At 46.3% G+C, this 21,101-nt stretch overlaps 1 protein-coding gene across 11 annotated transcripts in view; it reads right to left on the reverse strand.

Moving 5' to 3' along the window:
• LOC135911384 (glycine receptor subunit alpha-2-like) overlaps window positions 1-21,101 on the reverse strand; it is a 348,733-nt gene that overhangs the window by 19,206 nt on the left and 308,426 nt on the right. For 10 of the 11 annotated variants that reach the window (XM_070540565.1, XM_065443640.1, XM_065443636.1 and 7 more), the window contains 4 exons: window positions 12,749-12,859; window positions 10,052-10,131; window positions 7,806-7,873; window positions 5,101-5,327 (listed from right to left, as the gene is read on the reverse strand). In XM_070540565.1, coding sequence (XP_070396666.1) covers window positions 5,101-5,327; window positions 7,806-7,873; window positions 10,052-10,131; window positions 12,749-12,859 — 486 coding nt within the window. Of the gene's footprint in view, window positions 1-5,100; window positions 5,328-7,805; window positions 7,874-10,051; window positions 10,132-12,748; window positions 12,860-14,724; window positions 14,754-21,101 lie in introns of those variants that run through there. The other variant, XM_065443635.2, reaches the window with a different exon arrangement.

A 21,101-nucleotide genomic window follows, 5' to 3' on the forward strand; every position in this document is an offset into this window, starting at 1 on the left:
GCCTTACGCAATTGTCACAACTTGATGTGTTTAGCAGGCAACCACAGTGCATACGCCTCTGCTCTAAAGATGCTTGTGTGTGGGTGAAGAACATTGGACTCCGAAAAGGATGGGCCGACGGCTGCCTCCGACACGCCAGCATGCGATTTAGACGCATCTGTGTAATATTCTGGACACGAGTATTTAAATCGCAATTCTAGAAAATGCACATGAATGTGATCCTCTGGAGCGTTCGTCGTTACCTCCACAAATGACCTATCGCAGTCAATGATGTCCCATAACCACGGCGGAAACGGCTTAGCAGAAGCCATTAGACGATTTTCATGAGTAAGAACATCCATATCCTCGCTCAGCTTTCTCACACGGAGCGATAATGGTTCTCTCGCCGTAGGTTTGTTACGAGAGAGCATTGCAGAGGTCGTATCGTTAATGGTGGTATAACAAGGATGGTTTTTGTTAGCACGTAGTTTCAGAAAATAATTAAAAGTATAAAATGACCTCTGTAGATCAAGGGATCAATCATTTTGTTCAACATAGAAGCCTTCAATCAGATTTGTCCTAAAGGCACCGGTGGCGAGGCGTATACCAAGATGATGCACAGGGCCCAGCATCTTGAGAGCACTGGGTGTAGCAGTGATACACTATGCCACCGTAGTCTAACCGCGATCGTACAAGGCTCCTGCTGAGGTTCATGAAGCAAGTCCTATCACGTCCCCATGTTATGTGTGACAGTATTTTCACGATGATCATTGTTTTCATGTATTTAGCTTCAAGGTTCTTGATATGAGGCATGGAGGTTAGTATTGAGTCGAGTATAATGCCTCAAAATTTATGTCCAGTGTTGAGTGGTATGTGTTGTCCGTGCAGCATATCAGGATCTTGTACAAGGTCTCTCTTTCTAGAAGAAAGTACACAGAAGCTTTTGAGGGGGTTTAGCTTAAAGTCATTTTCATTTGCCCATTCGTAGACATTGTTCAGTCCGAGTTGGACATGGCACTCGCAGACTTCAAGGTTACAAGACTTAAATCCTAACTGCACGTCATCCACATATATTGAATAAAACATTGAAAATGGAATGGCTCAGTGAAGGCAGTTCATTTTCACAATGAAGAGGGTGCAACTAAGCACGCCCCCTTGTGGCGCGCCAACCTCCTGAGTGAAGCGCCTGGATAGGGCATTGCCCACTCTAACGCGGAACGTGCGGTTAGAAAAGCAGTTTTCTATCAAGTTTAAGGTGTTGCCACGTACGCCCATCGCAGATATGTCTTGGAGGATTCCGAATCGCCATGTTGTGTTATAGGCTTTCTCCAAGTCGAGAAATACAGAGAGAAAGAATTGTTTGATCATGTAAGCATCTCTAATGCTTGCCTTGATGCAAACAAAGTGGTCTATTGTTGACCTACTTTCCTTGAAACCACACTCAAGGGGGTCAAGCAGATGGTTGCCTTCCAGGAAATAGGTTAGGCGCCACTTTACCATTTTTTCATATAACTTGCACATAGAGCTTGTTAGTGCTATTGACCTATAACTGCTGGCCAATGCGGGGTCTTTGCCTTTTTTATGAATTGGGATGACAATCGCTTCTTTCCATGAGGACAAAATATGCCCAGATACCCACATGGTATTGTAAAGAGACAGAAGTGTGTTCGATGTTTCTGGGTGCATATTCTTGATCATTATGCGATCACCACCTGGTGCTGAGGTGCAGCAAGAGAAGCCATGAGTTCAGCGAGACTAAACGGATGGTTGTAACGTTCATCTGTTGCGCACTTTCGTTCAGGCCACTCTCCCTCTATGTGTTCTTTCAACTTTAGGAAATTTGGCGCATAGTGTGATGCACTAAAACTACTTTGAAAACGCTAGCCCAGGAAGTCTGCCTGATCCTTCATTGTGTCCACTTGAGCGTTTGCTAAAGGAATCGGTTGTGTTTCCCTGCCTTCTAACTTGTTCACCCTGTTTCACACCTTATCCTCATTCTTAAAAGAATTGAAACTACACATGTACCTTTCCTGAATTGCTCGCTTAGCGAGTCGACTTGTTTTCCTGCCCTGTGATTCTACCCACTTGAAATTAATGACGCTCTCCGCAGTTGGAGATTTATGTAGCAGGCCCCAAGCTTTATTTTGTTTTTCCGTGCCTCTTTACATTCGTCGTTCCACCAAGGTTCACGACGCTTATTAGCAAGTCAGTTAGATTGGTTTATGGATTTTTCGGTGGTGTCAATAATCAAATCTCTTAAATATACCACAGCATCATCCATGCTTAAGGAAACCAAACCATCCGACTGTAGATACCTAATGTTTTGAAACAGTGCCCAGTTCGACGAGTCGGTTTTTCATTGGGGAAATGTGGAGGGCAATCAACTCGTTTTGTTAAATTTAAGAGAATAGGGAAGTGTCCACTTACGTAAAGATTTTTTAAAGACCTTCCAATCACGGTACGGCATTACAGATGGAGATGTTATGGTTAAGTCTATTGAATAATATGACATGTGTGGCGCTATGGAAGGTGGGTTTCTTTTTATTCAGCGAAACCGCACCGGAGCATAAAAGGAAGTCTCCTACAGTGCGCCCTCTCGCAATGCAGCGCGAGTTGCCCCACTGCGTATTATGGGTGTTTGCATCACCGGTTAAAATGAATGCCTCAGGGAGCTGATTGACAAGTATATCAATTTCCCTAAGTTGCAAACGATGTTCAGGTAGTACGTAGAGTGAACAGATCGTAACCAGCCTATCCAATAGAATTACCCGACCTGCTACTGCCTCTAAATTAGTTTGAAGGGGATGGTGTTGGCAAAGAACTGGCCTCTGAGCTATAATGGCCACGCAGCCAGACGCAGCATATCCATCATCGCGATGTTCGCGGAATAGTGTGTAGTGTGTTAGGAAATTTGCATTTAATGTTTTCATGTGTTTTTCCTGAATGCAGAGCAACCTAGGGTTAAATTCGTGTCTTTATTTCATCGATGTCATCTAAGTTGTTTAGAGTGCCACCGGCATTCCAATGAATAATTTGTACCGCTATTTTGTTGGAATGCGAAGTGTTCTTTGTTCAGATGTGCAGACCCCGCTATGGCGTTTTTGTTTGTTTGAGAGCGATCGAGTGAGCCACGCCGGTTTTTCGGCACCAAAGGTGCCGGTGTGGTGTCCATTGCCTTCTGGGAGGCACTGGATGCCGGCGCTTGTAGGCTGCTAGTTCGTTTGTCAGACATCGCCTTGTGAGGCATGGTCTTGAGGCCCGACGTACCTGGGCTAGCCGCTCTCTGTGTCTTGGTAGGTGGGACAGATTTCACTGCTGCCACCAGGGGAGCGAGAGGCGCCGCAGCCAACGGCTCGCTGTGCGCGGGCCGGGCAGGGGGCGCAAGCCGGTACGGCGCTGCCCCCTGACAAGTCGCATCGGCATACGCCGTGGTATGGAATGATGAGCGCCTTTTAGGTGCTTCCTTGAAAGAGATGTTCTCATGTACTTTTAGGGTGATAATTTCCTTTTCTTTTTTTCCAATTGGGACAAGATTGGGAGTATGCTGGATGTTCACCATCACAGTTTACAGAGCGAGGTGTCACTTCACACTTGTCTGAGGCGTGACCTTGGATTTCACATTTCACACACGTGAGTCTACCACGGCAGCTCTGCGGACCGTGGCGAAATCTTTGACATTGGGAGCATTCTCTGAGATTAGGGATGTATGGTCTGACAGCTATCTTTGTAACTACCAGTTTTTATGGTTTGTGGCAGATCGCAAGTGGCAAAGGTCAGGATCAGGTGCTTTGTAGGAATTTCTTCATTTTCTCGTCTGATAATGATGCGCTGTGCGTTGGTTACATTTTTCTCTTTCCAGCCCTCCACTAGTTCAGTCTCGGAGAAATCGATCAGATCTGCATCAGACAATATTCCGCGTGCTGCATCCATAGACCGATGAGGTGCAACGGTAACAGGAATATATCCAAATGCCACACGTTTGTTTAGTTTATTCTGCTGTTCTTTATCACGGATTTCAAGCAGGGGGTCCCCGCTCGCCATTTTGGCGGACCTATAACGTGGGCCAAGGGCATCAGTCAAGCCTTTTGTAACAAGAAATGGGGATACGGTTCTAGCTGGCTTTTCAGTGTTTTCGCTGCGTACAATTTCAAATTGGGCGAAAATTTCTTTCGCTTAGAATTTCATCGGTGCGTCCCATCTTTTCAAGGTTACGATCAAGTAAACGTGGAAATGCAGGTGTTCCCATTATAGTTCGAGCCATTTCGGCAGCAATGGCGGCCACCAACCTTGGAACCCAACTATGGGATGCTCTAGCACTTAAAGTGTAAGGCTGCAGACGTCAGCCGTGCATTGCTGCTATAACCTAATATAACATACCCAAGAGTGGGCGCATACGCAAGGTTAACCAAAGCCGGCTACACAAATGTAGCAGTAACAGAAGAGAAAAAAAAAGGCAGGACAGCTGAGAAAGCATACAGGAAAGAAAAAGTTCGGGGATGGGGGGGCGGGGGAGGAAAAGTCGACCAGCCGATTTCCCCTGAGTGTGTCAGCCCAGAGGCGCCGCCTACGTGAAGCGGAGGCCAAAGAGGTGTGTTGCCTCCATTGGGGGCCCTCAAAGGCCCGAGCACTCGGCATCGGCTCAACCCCCAGGATCCACTTTTCCCCAGACACGGTTAAGCCGCGCACGGTTAGACGCGGGAGAGTCTAAACCTCGTGTGCTCGGATACGTGGTGTCGCAACACACCAAACGCGTGTTCACCCAGACGCCCCTGCGGGGCTGTCCTTTCGATTGCTCATTTCTGCAAGGGACTCAACGAAACAGTCGCGGAAAGTATACCATATATACATTCGCAGAACGAATGGCTTTGTGTGGTTCCCCTTTTGTGTGTTTTCTTCTTCATTCGCCTGAGAACGACGTAGAAAGTTTGTACTCCCTGTGTAAAACGTTCGCGCGGCCACGCAAGCCCAAGAAAAGCTTTATAATCGATGACTAGCACAAATACATTGATGACTGTCTAATCGATAGCATAATACGGCTCCACTCAGCACCATCGTTGCTGCGTTATCGTGGTGGAGTGTTTTCCATCATCGTGGTAATGACATAGGTCTTTATGCACTCACTTGACCATGTACAGGATGCGCCTGTCCGCGTAGAGCCATATGTAGTGGTTGGGGATGGTCATCTCTTGAAAAGTGACACCCTTGGCGTTCTTGAAGAACGTGTCGGGCCTCCACATTCGCTGCAACCAGCTGACGGGGAGCAGGCGGTACTTGGCCGTCATGTTCCGTGGCAGCCGCAGCCGGTGGTCGCGCCATGTCTGTGACATGAAGATGTCCGCCACGTACGTCTGCGTGGTAATCAGGATAGGAGAAAGGATCATTTAACGTGGAGCAACACAGAATCGAACCACAGAAGCCGCCACGGTGTCCAAGCTCCACATCGTTACGTCAGCGTGACGTACGCGACTTACACTCGAAAAAAGATTACAGATTTCCTTTTGTTTCCTTTTGTCGCCCCGCCACAACGATACACACAGTAAAGCGTCATGTATAGATAACGCAAAATTTTCGTTCAGCGATTTGTTATTCGGTGTACTTGTTTCCTTTTATTCTTTTGCTGATGAGGATACAAGAAAGATTTGCATTGTTACTCTGTTCCTTTTATTGATTAATGAATCATCTTCGGTACCACAAAAAATTAAGAAGTTGCAATTTAGCCCGAAGGGTGAGACATTGATAGCAATATTATACAACTACACGTAGCGTTATATGCCGTATAAATTGCAGGTAATATCTGCCTAATAAATCAATTAAGAGCCATGGTGTTACGCATGTACAGGTAGACATGAATACAGCTTACGCGAAGACCACGAACACTCCTTGTCCCAACGCTGGCACCAGGAGGAGCACCGCCAGCAGGGAGTGAACGCTTCGGGCTGCCCCTTGCTTCAACGCTTCCCTAAGACTAATGCTCTCGCGGGGGAATGTCAGCACTTAACAAACAAGCCGGGCAGTGCCGAGCCCTCCGTCTCTTCTACCGCCAGCCTCCGCTCGCGCTGGAAGACCGCACTGCTCAGCTCGAACCTGACAGCACAACTCCAGGCCGTCGAGCGAGCCGAGGAAGCCGCTTCGAGAGAAGGTCTCGGAACCACGTCCGCACAACCCCCGTGGCGGGTGGTCAGAGCCACTAAAAAGACGCAAGACTCAAATCTTATTGATTTGAAAATAAAGCTTGCGCTCTCTCTCTATCGCGGGGGCACGCCAAACCGTGCCATGCACTGCAAAGAACTGCCCCCTTCTTCCCTCTTTACTCCACTATAGTGTGCAATTTATGACGTTACCGTGCGCTGATCTCCCCCCCCCCCCTCCTTCGCCACCCTTTCCTTGTGCGCGCAACATTGAGCGAGCGGGAAGACGCAGCACATCAACGCGTCATCCTTCTCTGCTCGCCCCCTCGCGCGTTCCCTAATACCTACAGCATCCGGGGCACCGATCGCGTAGGGTCTTATCGCAATTTTTTCGCAGGGGAAAAAGAATTATACGAAATCAGTGGTGACGCCGACGACGATGAAGATGGCGGGTCTGGACCTGTCATTGCTATCGTAATAAAAATAGGTGACAGGCATGGATGTTATGCAGTGCTGCAGGTTATGAGATGTCTGATGGAGGACGACAAGCTAATCTAATTCGTCCGTTGTGCCCGCTCCGATTGAGCTGTGCACCATGCAGGGATTCCTGAGCTACATCGGGCACACCCGCGAAAGCAGTTTGGCAATAAAGTGTATGCTGGTTCGATTTTCCAAACTTAGCACCTATTTGCTTTCTCTTTGTCTTTGTAACGAAGCAGATGTATTGCGTTGATAGGTCTAACAAAGGGATCAACATCGCCATGTCAGCACGGCTTTTCAATGTTGCGTCTTATCTCCTTCAGTTAGGAATCGTGCTTACCTGCTGACAAATGTCTCAACGTTACGTTATTCCAAAGCGCTGCCGGCTTCCTCGAAGTAAAGTCAAGGCAGTAAGATGACGCTTTGCGCATTCTCTATTCAGGACTCATAAAGCACAGAGTAAATAAGTTTTGATTTGGTGCACATTTCTTCATGTCCAGTTCTCTTTTATTAAGGTGAGCTAAGTGACTCGGTAAAGGCGTCTAAATGTTTTAATTATTGTTTGGAAGCGCTACGCGAGACGAGAAACCATTCTTTTGCAATCGCTTTGTTGACCACTTTCTCGCCCGTCAGAGACATTGTACTGAGCGTAGCATTTTGCAACAATTATTTATCTCGCATTGGGCGCACCACTAAAACCTACTGTTATAAGTGTGGCAGCTTACAGACCATAGAGCACAAGTATATACACTTGAGTGCCCCACTCACTGTAACGAGATATATCATATTTTGTACCAAATGGACATGATTTACCATAGTCCGCTAACATTACCTAGTATCTTAGGTTCATCTTAGCGCCCCTATTCTGGATTTCTTTGATTCCTTTCCCCATCCCTATGAAGAGTAGCATGTCAGCATGTCAATGTTCTCGTTGAAAATATTGGATACGTAGTCCTCTAAAAGGTGCAAAAAGAAAGGATGCTTCTTGTTTTCAAGAAAGGCACCAGCCTGAAGCCAGCGTTTTCACTTAGGCTTTTTGCGCTTAGGAGTCGCACTTGGGAGGAGAGTGCGCGGCATAAGCGTTTCGAAGCAAAGTAGTTGCAGGCCTAACGAACGTCTTGTCAATATGTTGGCTCCAGGTTGATGTCTCTCTTGTTCTTTCACTGTCCGCCACACCGTGTCGATCGTCCTGTGCGCCCTTAGCAACAAGTGACTCACCATTGATCCTTCGTCGATGGAATCCAAGCTGAGCACCGTCACGTGGAAGCTGACTACAGTAGGCTTTCCTGCGCATGGGAGAAACAGAGTCATGCCGAGAGTGGCAATGTGGAAAACGCAAAAGGTGCGTAAAAATTGACGTTGACATAATTGGTCAAAACCGTGTCGGGAAATCGTGTACTTGTCAAGCAGTCTCGGCAGAGCAAATAAAGAAGAGACAATCACTTCTGCCATGCAAATGTGGGATTGTGAAGTATCTTTCTTTTTTTCGTCGAAAACCTGCGATAAACTTAGTAATATTGTCATCGCTTGGAAAATCTCCCACTTTTTTTAGTAAAGCTGTGAGACAGGCGGACTTGTGACCATGACAAAAATTCGATTTCGCATTCCCCAAACACTGAAATGGAGGAAAACCGCGAGAGCATTTGAGAAGAGAATAAAAAGAGTTGTCCATCGTTTCATCAGCTCTGAGCGTGGAAACATTGTTCTTTATAACTTCGTAGTAACTTCTACTTTTTTGTTGTTTGTAATCTATTGCAGAAGCACGTGGTTCACCGCCATCACCGTGAAAACCATCAGCACTAATCACCTTTGTGCCAAAGGAAAAATTGTGCTCGCATTACGGGACACAACGCTGTTGTGCATGTGAGATGTTGTACTGTGGCAACCAAATTTGCGTCTTACAGAGATAAATGTAATTACCGTGTTGGAATTTCGCATTCCCACAGTAAAGTTCAAGCAAGCACCAAAGATGAAAATCGATCAAAGTGGATAGAAGCGAACGAACAAGCAGAGATACACAAGGGAGGGGACTAAATTCCAAGCTGGCAAGGAATTGTTTTTTGTAAATTTCTTGGATATGACTATTATTCCTTTTTTTGATTAAGATTCGATTGTACACCAAGCAAAAGGAGAATAAAATGGAACATAAGCATTCGCGAAGCAATCTCATGGTTGAGAATACCTCTCAACGAAAGCTTGTTTTTATTAATGCAGCAGCAGTCGTAGTTTCGAGCTATTGTGCGGGCTATTTCCCTAGTCGCAAGATAGTGAGAAACACTTTTACGAAGACAGAATTATTGCACCCCAATACTCTGCAATAACGTGTTCGCGGTTTCGGTGGGCCGTACATATCTATATACAACGAGCAACTAAATACAGTGCCACGCAAGCGTATGAAATGCTATGAATTCAATATCATGCAAACGGCGACATCAAATCACAGCTATTCACGATTGGAGTTGCTGAAGTGGCGAAGGAGGCGCCCAACTTTCATTCTCGTCTGGCTGCTTGAGCTACCTCTGCCACGCCCACTATAGGCGCGGTAAGAAATCGCGGCAGAGGCACCAAATGCCCCATGAACCAACACCACCCAGATAGCACAAGGATCACTCCGATCCATGACTCCGATCCGATCCGATTCACTCCGATCCATGACATCATGCTAGTGGCCTGAAATTTTCATTGCCAAGGCTGGCCTAACGAAAGCGCTGACGTCAAAATCACTGTTGCTTCTTCGGGAGCATCCCCATTAGATTCCATGGAAGTCGGGCCACTAGCATGACGTCATGGATCGGAGTGAACAGGGCTTGGGCTATCTAGGTGGTGTTGCATAAACAAACAGCAGCGTGAAGCCGCCGATCCTAGAAGCGGTTGTTAAGAACAGAGTTCTAAGATGCATTCGCCGATTCTTAGGAACAAGTGCGACACTAAACCGACACACTAAAACATTTTTTTATCAAATTACGAAGTGAACAAATGTTTTATGTTGCTGGTTGATCTGTATAAATTCTTTTGTGATGCTTTTTAATAAGGTTTCACTGTTTACCATTGTTTCCTGTGCATATCTAAAGGTGGAAGAGCGTTTCTATCGCCATAGGGCCTTCCTATACACAACATTAGCGCTACGTGGGACAATTCCAGAGGCAATTGAATTTGCGTTACATAACAGCAACACCGCGATCCTCCCACATACGCTTAGGCTCCGCCAATACTGAAAGCCTAAGATTTGAACTTCTTATCCTTTTACTACGATGAGCAAAACGAGAACAAGGTGAAAGCTCCTGCTTTCACCTTGTTTTCGTTTTGCTCATCGCCTTGAATTTCCATCTCCCGCGTTCCCCGTGCTTTCCCTTATCTTTTTGCTAGTTACGCAGTTGTCAGAGGGAATCGCGTTTTTCTTATGGAAGTTGGAGTACCGTGTGAATATTGCTAAATGGAGTAAATATAACAGCACTAAGCCTCACCGTCTTCCTTTGGAGGATCAAGGCTGTCGTACTCGGTTGGATTCTCGGGCAGAATTGATTCGAAGTCTAAAGGTTCTTGCCTGCAATGAAACAAGCCACGGTTATGGCAGGTGGATAATACCGTCAGTGAAAAAAAGAAAGATACTGCAGCTAGCAGACGAAGCGCTCCTCTATTTCTTTAGGCCGTCTTTTAAATATGACAATACCATGTCAGTTCGCCACATAATACACGATTCAAAAATATTGGCCCATTGTAAATGTGAAACTAAAAACATTTCCGCGCTTTCGAAACATAAAACAATCTTGTACAACGATTCGTGATAAGGAAGCTTTTGCACGTTTCAATACTTTTTTTTTATTGGAAAGCGCTTTGAGACGCATTGCTCTATGCTTAAAGAATTGACCGCGAAAGGGAAACCAGACAAAACGTTAACAGGAGGACCGATACATGAAGTCACCTGTTCCCACCCCAAATGTCTCCTGCCGTACGCGCGTTGTTCTGTCGCGATTCTACTCTTCAGACGGAATCAAAATGACACCGTGTAGAACAGCCTTCACTATTATCTATGACATCCGAGGTAGTTCGCCGTGCGGCTAATTATGCGATGCACAAAGGAACGCGAAGTACATAAGCACGTAATCACGGTTTCACCGGTAGTCGGTTGACAAGGTACACCACAAGGGGTTTGAACTCACCCCTTTGCAGCTTCGGATATATCAAGTCATCAGCAATGGGTGAGCATAGGAAGGCTAAACGTGAGACCAACGTTTGGAGAAGGGGCACTGACCAACATATTTCCCTTTGTCCATAGGTACCATCGAGACTGACCCTTCCCTCGATTCTCGCTTCCCCGGCAATAAGATCGCAAAGGTAGTATTCTTTTGCTAAGGCTAGAGCCGGAAATATTGCGGGGGTAAAGCTAAGAAGGTCGAGACATGAGTAGACAAATTGTTCTGCACTCATTAAAACGACAGAATTGAATTTAACCTTCACACAACGGCTAGGATGGCTGCAAGGGAGGCTTTCTCCAGAGCATCCAAGTAGATGAAGGAATTCAAGGGTTCCTGGTGTAAGTGTCCATCTCTACTAGATCTTTCTTTATTGCTTCTTGCATTTAATTTTGGTAAACTTTTTTTAGCCCACTGAAACGAGGTAAATAGGTAATCCTACGTCACCTTAGCCCCATCGTCACTGTTTGTAATTTCAGTTGTTATGGTTGGATGAAATATAATAGTCTATTATTTCTTACGGCACTCAACAATCATAACGGCGAGGCGGATATGGTTTACTATGGTCTAGTTTCTAGCCAAACTAATAACCGAACAATTGGCTGTAAGGTAAAGCTAATCCAAGTTTGTCTAATCCAATTCTAGCTGCAATCAGCCATGCACCATTGATCAAAATATTTCAGGTCATTCCCCGCTTCGCCTGTCTGTCAAGTGACGTCACAAAAGCCGTGATAACGCACTATCTGATGTATGTGCACACTGATTATGCGTGATTAGACCAAACAAAACAAATTTGTGGTTAGACACCGTTTTCCCCATTATCCCTCTGCTGTTGGTCAAACATTTTTGGGTTGCGCCTTCTCCTGTCTTTCACGCGACGTCACTAAACCGCGAAAACTGACTGAGTGAAAGCGCCGAGTACGCGTTAAAAACACATTAATATGCCGAAGACAGTCGAATTTTTTTTCTGAGTAGCCGGAGCCTGCCCCGTTCCGAAAAGAATAGAAGGTAGCTGCCCGCTGATCGCTCTGGAACTGGCTACTCGGAGATGCCGGGTAGTATGGCTTTATTTGCTTATAATGAAAATGCTTGCGTGGCAGTATAACCTTATCGGGGCCTTTCGGTACCTATACAATATCGCAATACCAATTCTTTTTCGCTGAGGATCCGTTCTGTCGGCGTTTTTTAGCCTTGCATTGCACGCCGCCATGATTTTCAACATAACCGCAAGCTAAGGGGAAGGAGAGCAATCGCAGACGCCGGCACCACACTAGTCCACCGGTTATCTACTTTCACTCTGCTGGCTCGGCCCCAACGAAGCCCTCTCTACTTCAGCATGCTTCTCAACTCTAGCCAGGCAATTAGATAAAAAGGGTCAATGTAGGCGATGCTACTTGCCTTAAAAGAAAACAAGTTACCTCCAATAAATGAAGAGCGTTTTTCAGACAACACTGCGGTTTAGTGCCCGATGCATGCGTCGGCGGCTGCGTAAATGTGACGTTAGGAGTCTGTTATGAAAACCGATTGGAATAGCTTCACGTTAAAGGCCAATGTGTCCCACTCTATTGTCACATTAGATTTTGTTTTCATGTTTTGCAACAATCTGTTCTCTTTGCAACAACCCTCACAGACTCTGATGTGCCTTAATTCAGCGAAGACTTTGTAATTATTAGTTGTCACTAATCATTCAATGATAAGTGAGATATTTATGACGCAGCAGGCCAATTCGAATGTAGTGCGCTAGACCCGGGGTCTTAAAAGCTAACAGATCCGTGGTAAAGGGCCAGCTATAGCGACAATGACAAGAACCAAACAATAACGGCGGTAGCAACATAATTTATTCACTGATCTTCGGCAAACGCTGAAAGCAGTATGCAGCGAGGCTCGATGCATGAAGCCTGAAGCGTGAAGTATGCATTTAATTCCTAACAAAGAGGCATAGAAAAAAACAACGAGAGCGAAACCCACCTGGTTAGTTCCATGCTGAGGCAGAGCATACAGTGGAGCAGGGTGGCACGCAAGCATCTCATAGCGATGCTAACCGCTGACCGGTTCCATTGGCCCCACAACTGCGGCGCTCTGGACACACAAGGTGTGAAGCATAATGATAAGAATCTTTTAACTCGTGCGATAAAAACAATTTGCACTCTAAAGAGTGCTCTGTCTAAACCCACACCATTAAACTCATTACGGACGCCAGGATGTAAGCTATAGATCAAATGTTCTTGCATTACGAAGCCTTAATGGCGAAAATTCGTTTACAGTGCAATAATTCGTGAACAAAACAAGATCATTTGCTCTCATTTTTAATCAGAATGGATAGCAGCAAAGCCTGTTTTATTATCGCCTTAGCCCTGCCAAATAATGCTGCAATAAAGAAAATATACATTGGGGCTTTTTACTTTCGAAAACTCCGATCCAATTATGAGGTATGTCGTGTAGTGGCGCACTCAGGAATAATTTCGAACACGTTGGGTTTTTTTAAAGTGCAAATAAATTTTCTGCGCCAGACGAGGCCGGGGCTGAACCCACGACCTCGAGGTCAGCATAGCAACGGAATAGCCACTAAGCGGCTGGTACGGTGCACTTTCGACAAATGTGTCAAAGTTAAAACATTTTATTCCAACATGCTTCCCACTACCACGAAAGAAGCAAAGATGGAGGGAAGAACAGTTTTTTTGCATTTCATAGTGAGTCCTCTTAATTACATAGTAATTTAAATTTGGACATGCAGTACAGTCAAATATGTCGCATTTCCTTAAAATAAAAATATGTAAATCACCGGCAGCCCAAACCACACGTAAAAGGTCAATTGTGCGCGGAAGGCGTTACGAGGATCGAAAAAGAAAAGCAACGACCCCTTCACCGTTACTTATGGCATGCGGCACGTCAAACAACTCGTAAAACATAGCATCGTGTCTTTATTAAAGTGGTCATGTGAAGCAGCTCTCAGACGTCTGTAGTGAACTAGAGTCACATTGGGTAAGCAGTGGGTTCAAGAGTCCCCCTGCTCAGTTTGCATTCTTATTTGCTAGCCGCTACTGGACACAACTGGCTAAAAAATATTAGTACCCACAAATGTGGACCTCATGGCTGAAAGACTAAATAATATTATCTGGCTTGATAACACATACAAATTTTAACGAAACAAAAAAGCGAGAAAGGATGAGGTTACAAAGGCAGAACTCGTGTGCCTATTTTTCAAGGAGGCGATGGTGTTAGTGTAGCAGTGACGCAATTACTAGTAAGTTCTAGCTTGTCCGTAAAAGTATGACACTTTTGCGGAACGCCAGGTTACCGGTTACCAGAGACCACACAAAGCTAATCCTGCCAGTGGCTCACTATATTCTACTTAACTGATAGTGTAAAGGTAGTATAGGTTTATAACACGCATGCCTTTACGACACCGCTGAATATATTAAAAGGAGGCACAGCCGCCCATATGGCGTCACGACATGTCCGTGGAAAAGAAAAAGACCACGATTTAAAGCCGTAGAAAATAGGGACGTTACCGTGCCATCGTTTTATTATTTTCCTTCGCTGAGAACATTCGCGCAACACGAAAACATTTCAAACGCATTGTAGCTTCACAGAGTGTGATAAGATGTCCCTACCAGAGGCGCCACTACTGTCCACGGCTCCGTAAACCGGTATTCCGCTAAGAGTAATGAGCTTACGGACAAGCTTAAAACTCTTCGCTATCGTGTATCTGGCTACATTGGACTCTCACCGTTGATTAGATTACCACCGATGACATTTGCTGGTATACTATAAAAGCACATTGTCTACTATATGAGCTTAAATTGAAATGCAAGCTAGTCGAAAACGACTACCATGCCATGTTGCGTTTGCATGATCGCCTGTGTTTGCAACATTGGTCAAGTGCAGGCTACGATTTGAATACGTTTAAGGCTACGCTACGCCTAGAACCACGGAGGGATTACCTGCTGCAGTTCATTGCAGTAAAGCGTAGCAGGTGGCCCGATGTGTAGTTTCCTGTTCTTGTTTGAACTTGTGCTGACCGTACATGGTTAAAAACATGAAAGGAAACACCTCTTAGATCGCGTCTATATATTGTCTCTTACCAATTCATTGTATTTAAAGAATAAGAAACTGAAATTCAAACTGAAAGCCTGTTTTGTCGTAATTTCGAACGCAAAGCCATTGCTATGGCAGAAACTTCTGTTGTATAAAGTGACACAAATTTCTGTAGTGGCTTCCTGCCTGCCGGTCGTCTCAACAAGGCCAATTCCACATGTCGCAGCAGAGTTCTTGCCCTCGTAAACATAATATATTGGTGCTACGGCAAGAGCAGTCCCTTCGCGTCAACAAAAAAATTTCGTTCCTTCTGCGAGAGGACAAGCATTCCACACAAATAAACTCAACAAGGACTCACATCTTGTTCGTGAAGTTTAATGGTTTATAAAACGCATGCCTTTACGACACCGCTGAATATATTAAAAGGAGGCAAAGCCACCCATATGGCGTCACGACATATCCGTGGAAAAGGAAAAGACCACGATTTAAAGCCGTACAAAAGGGCGTGCTGTTGGCAGTTTAAAGGGGAATTGGACTTTTAAATTGCCACGGAAAGTCGCAAAAGGCAAAAAAAAAAGAGTCTCGCGAAATGGCAGTGAAATATTGGTACACGGAAACTGGTGAAATGAGAACGCTGTACACGTAAGGTCGGCTGTTATCAAGTGCCGCATAGTTACCGCTTAAAATCCTAGTCCTCGTATTACATATGGGGTTGCGCTTTATTTTGTGCGTATTGTTAAGTAAGAAAATGTGATCGCCAATGAGCAGCGCCGTGTTCGCGGCATGGAGTGGATGATGATAATGATGAAAAACGTTCATTTGCTCTATTTTGCAGTGATTTTTGCGGCTTCAGATGGAGTCTTGCAGCTTCTCTCCAGGGTCGGTTCCCCTAGTCCAGGGCTCCGCTGAGGGTAGCTACCCTGCGTGCACGCCTTACTAGTCCTTGTTGGACTTTCAAGATGTTGCTGGATAGCATCCTCTCCCACTGTTCCACACTCGGGTTTTTTATTATGGCATGGAGTGGAGCGGCAAAGCCGTGGCATCTCTCACTGCATGGCGGCGCAGATGAGCGCTTTTGTACACGCGCGCCAATTTAGGAGCGAGTACTCCGAGATCTGTGGTCCCTCTGCGAGAAACTAAATGCCATTGGTGTAACTGTGCCATAGATAGGGGGGAACAGTACTAATAGGTTTGTTGGATAAAGAAAACCTGCATAACACAAACGAAAAAAAAAGTGTGGCAGGTGCCGTTTGTGGTGCGCCGAGCGGCACCCACTTGGTGCAAGGTTCAAGGGTGCACTGCCCCGGGGTGACACCTTCCCTTGCAACCCTCGCAATTGAGGAGAAGAGTGCAGGGTGCACTGCTGTATACCTCGGGCAATCGAGAGCCTAGGTGCAGAGCGTAAGGTGCACTACTATAGGGCGTGGCTAAAAAAAATAAAGGAAGAAAAAGAAAAGCTTTGGCTTGTATATATGACCAAAGAAGTTCGACACGAAACCAGGTAATCACGTAGTTAATATTACAGAAATACTTCAGCAAAAAAATATACACATAAAACCGCCAAACATCGGGCTTGATAAACCAAATACTTCTTTCTTATAGCTAGACCCGCACTTCTCGCGTGTTTTCCATAAATAATGGCATATATAATCGTTATCGCGCTGAGGTATCACTGCTGCCAATGCGTTTCAGCGTACGACTATATTTCCTCACAGCATATCGAAAAAAATTCTGATAGCAATTTTCTACATTTCTACTGCGTTTTCCGCGTTACCACTGTATGATTGGATACTTACCGCTAAGCTTTTCATTGCACTGAAGAAAAGGAAGAACAAAGCATTCGGTACCATAACAATTTATTGTTTAACATGGAAAAGACGCTCAAAAAAAAACAGTCGGGAGCACGTTCACCTGTATTCATAAATAAGCTTTCACGATTTATCAGAGCGTATACGAACAGATATCGGCCAATCACAATGTCGAAATAATTTAGGGGAGGCCGCCAGCCAATGGCTGCCGAACAAGTAATTTTCTGCATTTAACACTTGTATTGCTGCTATCGAAAATAGGAAAGAAAAATTTATTGGATTGGTTCAATGGGTAAACAGCGTGACACAGCCGTGCTCTGCATATTGCGAGTCATCAGTTTAGGGGCGGCGACATGATTTTCCTATATATGCGCATCAGACAACAAACAACTCTGCTCTGTACTGATCTTTTTTAAAACTTGAAGCGTGTGCTATATGTGGAAGAACAATGAGGCGTCTTAGTTCTAGACTAATTGAATACAGAAAATTTTATAGTGCACAATCGAAAGACACCAGGCTGAAATCGTTAGCGTGACAAGAACGGGCAGGAGAAAAAAGAAAAAGAAAAAAAGAAATAAATGGAAATGGACGAACAGGCCTAAACAAGCACCAGAAACTGGTACAGCAACATAGCGGCGCGCTCCTTCCTCTTTTCATCACAGACAGGCAAGCACGCCCCCACACACCCATGCAAATAAAGACACACATATGAGCACATACAAACGCACACACAACGCACACATATAGAGACACGAAAATTAAAAAAAAACTATCCATTGAAACAGCGTAAGGCAAGCTACAGTAGAGAAGGGTTTCTTCACAAATACTGCAAAGCCATACACGTGTACAAGACGAGTAATCGATTCTGAAATGTACAATACAAAAAGGTCTACGTGCATGGTGCAGGACGCAAACAATCCATGGGCGTGCTGTTGCCAAAAAGAACTAGTGTATGCATGGCGTGTGAGTCAGGATCTCCGTAGAAATTTTCCAGTACGGAAAGGACGTTTGTGGAGCGGCCGTATTTGTTGAACAACTGTATTTCGTGCTACGCGTTAGCGTAAAGCTTTACAACTTTTTGTTGCAAGCGCAATAACGTAGGCATCCCTCCAAAGTCGTTTGTTAAGCGCTAGCGAGGGCGCCTGATCGAGTCGCTTCGACTACATTACTTGTGCCATTGCGGTGACGCGAATGGGAGTTCCGTCGTTAAGGATCTCACGTGTCTTACTTTTTTTTTTTCGCAGCATTGTTAATCTCGTGCTTGGATTGGGCGAAGCCGGTTATCCACGCCACTGTTACTGCCGTACTCGAAACGTGCACATTGGAATGTTTATACGCTTGAGGTCATCGCGCGGCTCCTGGTGGTGGCGTGGTCGAGCTTGGCCTCCCGCAAGATCGGGTATTTCTCTGTGCGACAATACTTGACAAACGAACAGAGAGAGGGAGAAAAAGGAAAGGTGCGGAGTTGGAACAGATGAGCGCCCAGTTTGCTACGCTATGCAGGGGAACGGGATTAAAGGAGAAAAACACCTTCTACCCTGGCCGTGGCATTGCGAACACGTGGTACTGACACTGTCCACAAAAGTCAGCTTCACAAGCTGCCCACGTTGCGATTAAAGCCTGCGGTGCAGAGGACCCATAGTTCAAGCATTTTGGACCTGGAAAACGGTGTACCAATCGAGCCTGTTTACATAGTCAAAATAAGAAAGTATATATATATATATATATATATATATATATTGCTACGGCATGAGCCGGGCGAGGAGAAGAAGAAGAAGACGTTAGCGTGTGCATGCGTGTGCAGCCTCGGGACGCCATCTTTACTTCGCCATCAATCTCGGTCCTTAAATAAAGCCTGTTTAACTTTAACCGTAACAGTTTTGTGGTGGAGGTGCGGGGTACTTCGACCAAGACGACGGAGCTGCTGCAGCAAGTACCACGCCGGAGCCGACGCCTCGCTCGACTGCCCCCAACACCACTTGAGATCCCGATGTCCCACAGCGGTGACCAACAACCTTCTCTGGCAGCTCCAGTGCGAACAACCGGCGCCTGGATGCATCAGATGGAGCCCCGCCCTTTCTCAGGAAAATTCGGCGAGGACGTGGAGGAATGGCTCACCCACTACAAGCGTGTGAGCAAGTACAACGGCTGGAATTCCACGGCTCAGCTCGACAATGTGGTTCTGTTCCTCACAGACACTGCGCTAGTGTGGTTCGAGAACCATGAAGATATCTGCACAACGTGGGACAGCTTCGTGACTCACCTTACCGAATGCTTCGGCGATTCCACCACGAAGAGGAAGCGGGCGGAGCAGACATTGCTGCAGCGCGCTCAAGTCCCAGGTGAGACCTGTACCACGTACATTGAAGCAATCCTGAAGCTTTGCAGAACGGTCAATCCTCGAATGTCCGAAGAGGACAAGGTTGGACACCTTCTCAAAGGCATAGCCGAGGATGTGTACAATTATTTAATCGGCAAGGAGAGTCTCGCCTCGGTCGCCGACCTCATCAAGCATTGCCGCACATTTGAGGCCTTGAAGCTGCGCCGTATCACGCCTAAGTTCGGCAGGTTAGCAAATGTCGCAACGGTGGCAAGCGTTGAAGACAATGACTACAGTTTTCAATTTGACCTTGCGGCAACGATAAGGCAAATTGTTCGCGAAGAACTTGAAAGACACAACAAAGGGGCGGATGTCGAACAGCTTGGGTGGGCTCCCAACCAACCTCAAGAACATGCATCTGCTGTGTCCGCATTGTCTGCCATGCCAGGCGTTGCAGAGTGTCGAGTCGATCAGCTGCGACAGCACCGGCGTACCTTTCCCGACGACGTGACGCACGATCAACGAACTCGTCGAGCTACCACCACGAATCGGAATTCGGAAGATCGCATTTATTATTCGCAGCGTCCCAGGGTTGACCCCGAGGCTTACAACGTCGGTCGCGCATCGCCTGTGTGTTACAGCTGTGGCGCCTCAGGGCACATTGCTCGTTTTTGTCGCCGGCGCCGACAGACAAGATATGGCCCACCACCAACTTGGCCTAATTTTGAACGTGACAGTTATGACGACCGTTGGCCGACAGACCCTGATGGTGCAAACACCACAGGCGCGCCACCCCGGAATACCTTCCGCCAATATAGTAGAAGGAGTGGCTCGCCAGCTTCGGACCGCAGCCTGACGCCCCCAACCAGTCGCCCACGCCGTTCACCGTCACCACGGCGACGTGCTGCGTCACCTCCGCCGTCGGGAAACTAGCCGGCGCGACCGATGGAGGTAAGGTCGCCGGACCGTCTGCGTCTCTGCGAAATACTCCTCTGCCTATTGTGATGGTGAAGAACAAAGTGCGTGTGTTAATTGATAGTATACCTGCAACAGCATTAGTGGATACTGGTGCTACCGTTTCCGTCATGAGTGTGACTTTCAAGGAGAGGCTGGGTCGGAAAGTTATGTTCCCGTGGAATGGTGATGTGACGTTTCGTGGTGTCAGTGGAGAGTGCCTAGTGCCCCTTGGTATCTGTGTTGCAAGTGTTTTGTTCGGAGGAGAAGACCTTAAAACAGAATTCCTCGTATTACCGCGGTGCACTCATGACGTAATTCTCGGGATTGACTTTCTTCAGGATTGTGGTGCATCTGTTAACTGTGGCACAGGCGAAATTACTTTGAATAGCGCACTTCTCGCCACCCTTGCCGACACATCCTTACCAGTGAAAAACTATTGTGTTGTTTCGAAGAATTTGCTGGTACCGCCTTGGTCGCTGTCACGTGTCCCTGTCAACTTCACTGCTGCCGACCTTTCATCGTTTGACGCGCAAGTCCAGCCACTTACGTCGAGCTGCGCAAAGAAAGATGTACTCGTGCCACGCTCTGTCGTGAGAGTAGTGAATGGCGTCTCAAATTTGTGGGCTTTCAATTGTTCTTGCGTCCCTGCCGTTCTCCCGCGTGATATGAAGCTTGCTGAATTTGACAAGATTACTTATAGCTCCATTACAGTTCTAAGCGAGGAGGAGCAGTCTCATACTAGCGATCCCCAACGAAACATTTCTGAAGAGCAGATCCTACGAATGATCAACAAGGCACTGCCCTCACATGAGCGCCGCGCTCTCGCACAAGTATTGTGGGCACATCTTTCTGTGTTCGATTTCACACAAGGCGACAAGCAGGCTTCACTCCCGCGTTCTCGTGCTCGCCACAGAATTGACACCGGATCTGCGCACCCCATTCGGCAAAAGCCTTACCGCGTTTCTTCAACCGAGAGGACAGTTATTGCTGAACAGGTGAAAGACATGCTGCGGAATAACGTCGTTCAAGAGTCTTCTAGTCCGTGGGCAGCACCAGTGATCTTAGTAAAGAAGAAGGATGGATCGTGGCGGTTTTGCGTCGATTACAGGAAACTGAATGCGGTCACCAAAAAGGATGTGTATCCACTTCCTAGAATTGATGATGTCATCGATTGTTTACATTCCGCTGCCTACTTTTC

The sequence above is a fragment of the Dermacentor albipictus genome, chromosome 6 (assembly GCF_038994185.2).
Source record: "Dermacentor albipictus isolate Rhodes 1998 colony chromosome 6, USDA_Dalb.pri_finalv2, whole genome shotgun sequence".
Taxonomy (NCBI): domain Eukaryota; kingdom Metazoa; phylum Arthropoda; class Arachnida; order Ixodida; family Ixodidae; genus Dermacentor; species Dermacentor albipictus.